The sequence below is a fragment of the Larimichthys crocea genome, chromosome XII (genome assembly GCF_000972845.2).
Source record: "Larimichthys crocea isolate SSNF chromosome XII, L_crocea_2.0, whole genome shotgun sequence".
NCBI classification, from domain to species: Eukaryota; Metazoa; Chordata; class Actinopteri; family Sciaenidae; genus Larimichthys; species Larimichthys crocea.
Window position 1 is genome coordinate 31,542,961 of NC_040022.1, and position 2,500 is coordinate 31,545,460.

Below are 2,500 nucleotides of genomic sequence, written 5' to 3' on the forward strand. Positions count from 1 at the left end.
GGTGTCTGCTCTTTTTTTCTCCTCCTCGCTGTCACTCTGTCACATACACACCACTGACAATCTTATTTAACATGGAAAGAATATACATTAAACACAAACACTAAAATACGTCTCGGCCAACATTTGTACCAGAGGTGTCATGTCACACTCGTACAGGAACACAAACTTATTACAAAGGCTTGACTAGAAACAGACTCTGACGTGGAAACAAAGTCTGCAGTGCAAACTGTGCAAGTTCACCAGATTTTACATTTATCGAGCCTCAATCGTTGGACAAAGTTAATTTTTATTTTAAAAATGCAAAATAAGAAATCAGTTTTATATTAATTTGACATTAAATATCAGATTTAAACAGAATCAAACCCACTGACAGTTTAAAGATTGGGTGTAGTCTCCGTGACGTCACCCACAGACGTGGATCATCGACGGACCAGAGGCTGAATGACACCTGTGACCACACCCACCTGTCAGTCAAAGCGTCCCCGCTCTTAACCCTGCATAACTTTAAGCCTTAATATAATGTGAACAGGTGAGTTGTATATAAATTCACCCTCAGTACAGTTGTCATGAACGGGGAAATTAGCTACAGAGACCAAAACTGTTTTTTGTACCAGGCTGTAAACATGTTTATTTCTGCTGTGAAGTTGGACATTTGGACATGGGGACTTATGGAGACTGACTCACGTCTGGAGCCAGCCTCAGGTGGACATTAGAGGAACTGCAGAGGGTTGAGCCACTTTAAATTCAGATTATTGATTTATTAAAATCTGCTGTTCCTGAAGCCCAGAATGTTTTATCCTGAGTTATTGTTTCATTGTGTTAAAACATTTTTAAACTGAATTTAAATCAGTGACCTCCATCAGGACAGCCCATCAGAAAAACAACTGACTACAGTCTAACCCAATCACAAACAAGGTTAGAGGTGACTGACAGGACGTTTGTCCAATCAGCTATCAGACTCAGTTACTGGGCGGGGTTTGTCATTGGTGCGTTCGTTACATCTACACCGTTGCGTCCGGTTACTGTGACTTCACAGTTTGTCAGTACCGACCTAACCGGGCACCAGTACCGCCCGCCTGAGTGGACCCATGTCACGTGAGCATCGGTTGCCGGGTTTTGTCAAACCGAGCGCCCCCGCTGCTGTGTTTTGTTGTTTTTCAGCGGTGTACCGTGTTCGGCCTGTCACACCGGGACTCTTCACTGCGGCGGCGACACGGGATCAACCGGGATGCACATGACGAAAAAGTAAGACCGAGCCGCCCGCGCGGCCTCATGACGGGACGTCCGCGTGACGTCGAGCCGCTCTTTGTGTCCGCGCGGCGGAAACTCGACGTGACGCGGAGCTCGCGACGTTAGCCGCGTTAGCTCGCTGGATTAATCAACAACAACAACACACACACACACACACCGCTCTCACACGGTGTGTCTCACACACACACACACACACATCTTATGACGACGCTTCATTACACCTGTGATGACGTCAGCCTGAGTTAGCCGTTAGCCGTTAGCCTGTGTATTGTTCTGCTAGCCGTTAGCCGCTAGCTGACGTTTGTTTTGTTCACCTGCAGGACGAGGAGCACCATGAAACCGCCCGCACAGACACAGTCCTCTCCGCTCAGCGGCAGCCTGGTGAGTCCTGACAGCTCGTTAATTATTCAGCAGACAGGTGAGCCGCGCGCTGTCACACCTGTGCAGAGATTGAACGAGCTCACCTGGAAACACGCAGAGAGAGGCCCGAGGGGCGGGAACAGAAACACACAATGAACCAGACAAAACAAAAACACAGAGTAACATAATACAGAGTACATGTACACAGAGTAACATAATACTGTTTTATATCAGAGTACATGTACACAGAGTACATGTACACAGAGTAACATAATACTGTTTTATATCAGAGTACATGTACACAGAGTACACAGAGTACATGTACACAGAGTAACATAATACTGTTTTATATCAGAGTACATGTACACAGAGTACACAGAGTACATGTACACAGAGTAACATAATACTGTTTTATATCAGAGTACATGTACACAGAGTACACAGAGTACATGTACACAGAGTAACATAATACTGTTTTATATCAGAGTACATGTACACAGAGTACACAGAGTACATGTACACAGAGTAACATAATACTGTTTTATATCAGAGTACATGTACACAGAGTACACAGAGTACATGTACACAGAGTAACATAATACTGTTTTATATCAGAGTACATGTACACAGAGTACACAGAGTACATGTACACAGAGTAACATAATACTGTTTTATATCAGAGTACATGTACACAGAGTACACAGAGTACATGTACACAGAGTAACATAATACTGTTTTATATCAGAGTACATGTACACAGAGTACACAGAGTACATGTACACAGAGTAACATAATACTGTTTTATATCAGAGTACATGTACACAGAGTACACAGAGTACATGTACACAGAGTAACATAATACTGTTTTATATCAGAGTACATGTACACA

The 2,500-nt window shown here is 43.6% G+C and overlaps 1 protein-coding gene across 3 annotated transcripts in view; it reads left to right on the plus strand.

Annotated features, from left to right (window-relative positions):
* Positions 1-985: 985 nt before the first annotated feature.
* atxn2l (ataxin 2-like) overlaps positions 986-2,500 on the plus strand; it is a 9,223-nt gene continuing 7,708 nt past the window's right edge. Inside the window, exons 1-2 of one of the 3 annotated variants that reach the window (XM_027285272.1) lie at positions 986-1,245; positions 1,572-1,632. In XM_027285272.1, coding sequence (XP_027141073.1) covers positions 1,229-1,245; positions 1,572-1,632 — 78 coding nt within the window. In that variant the 5' untranslated portion in view covers positions 986-1,228. Of the gene's footprint in view, positions 1,246-1,294; positions 1,421-1,571; positions 1,633-2,500 lie in introns of those variants that run through there. The other 2 variants (XM_027285273.1, XM_027285274.1) reach the window with 2 other exon arrangements.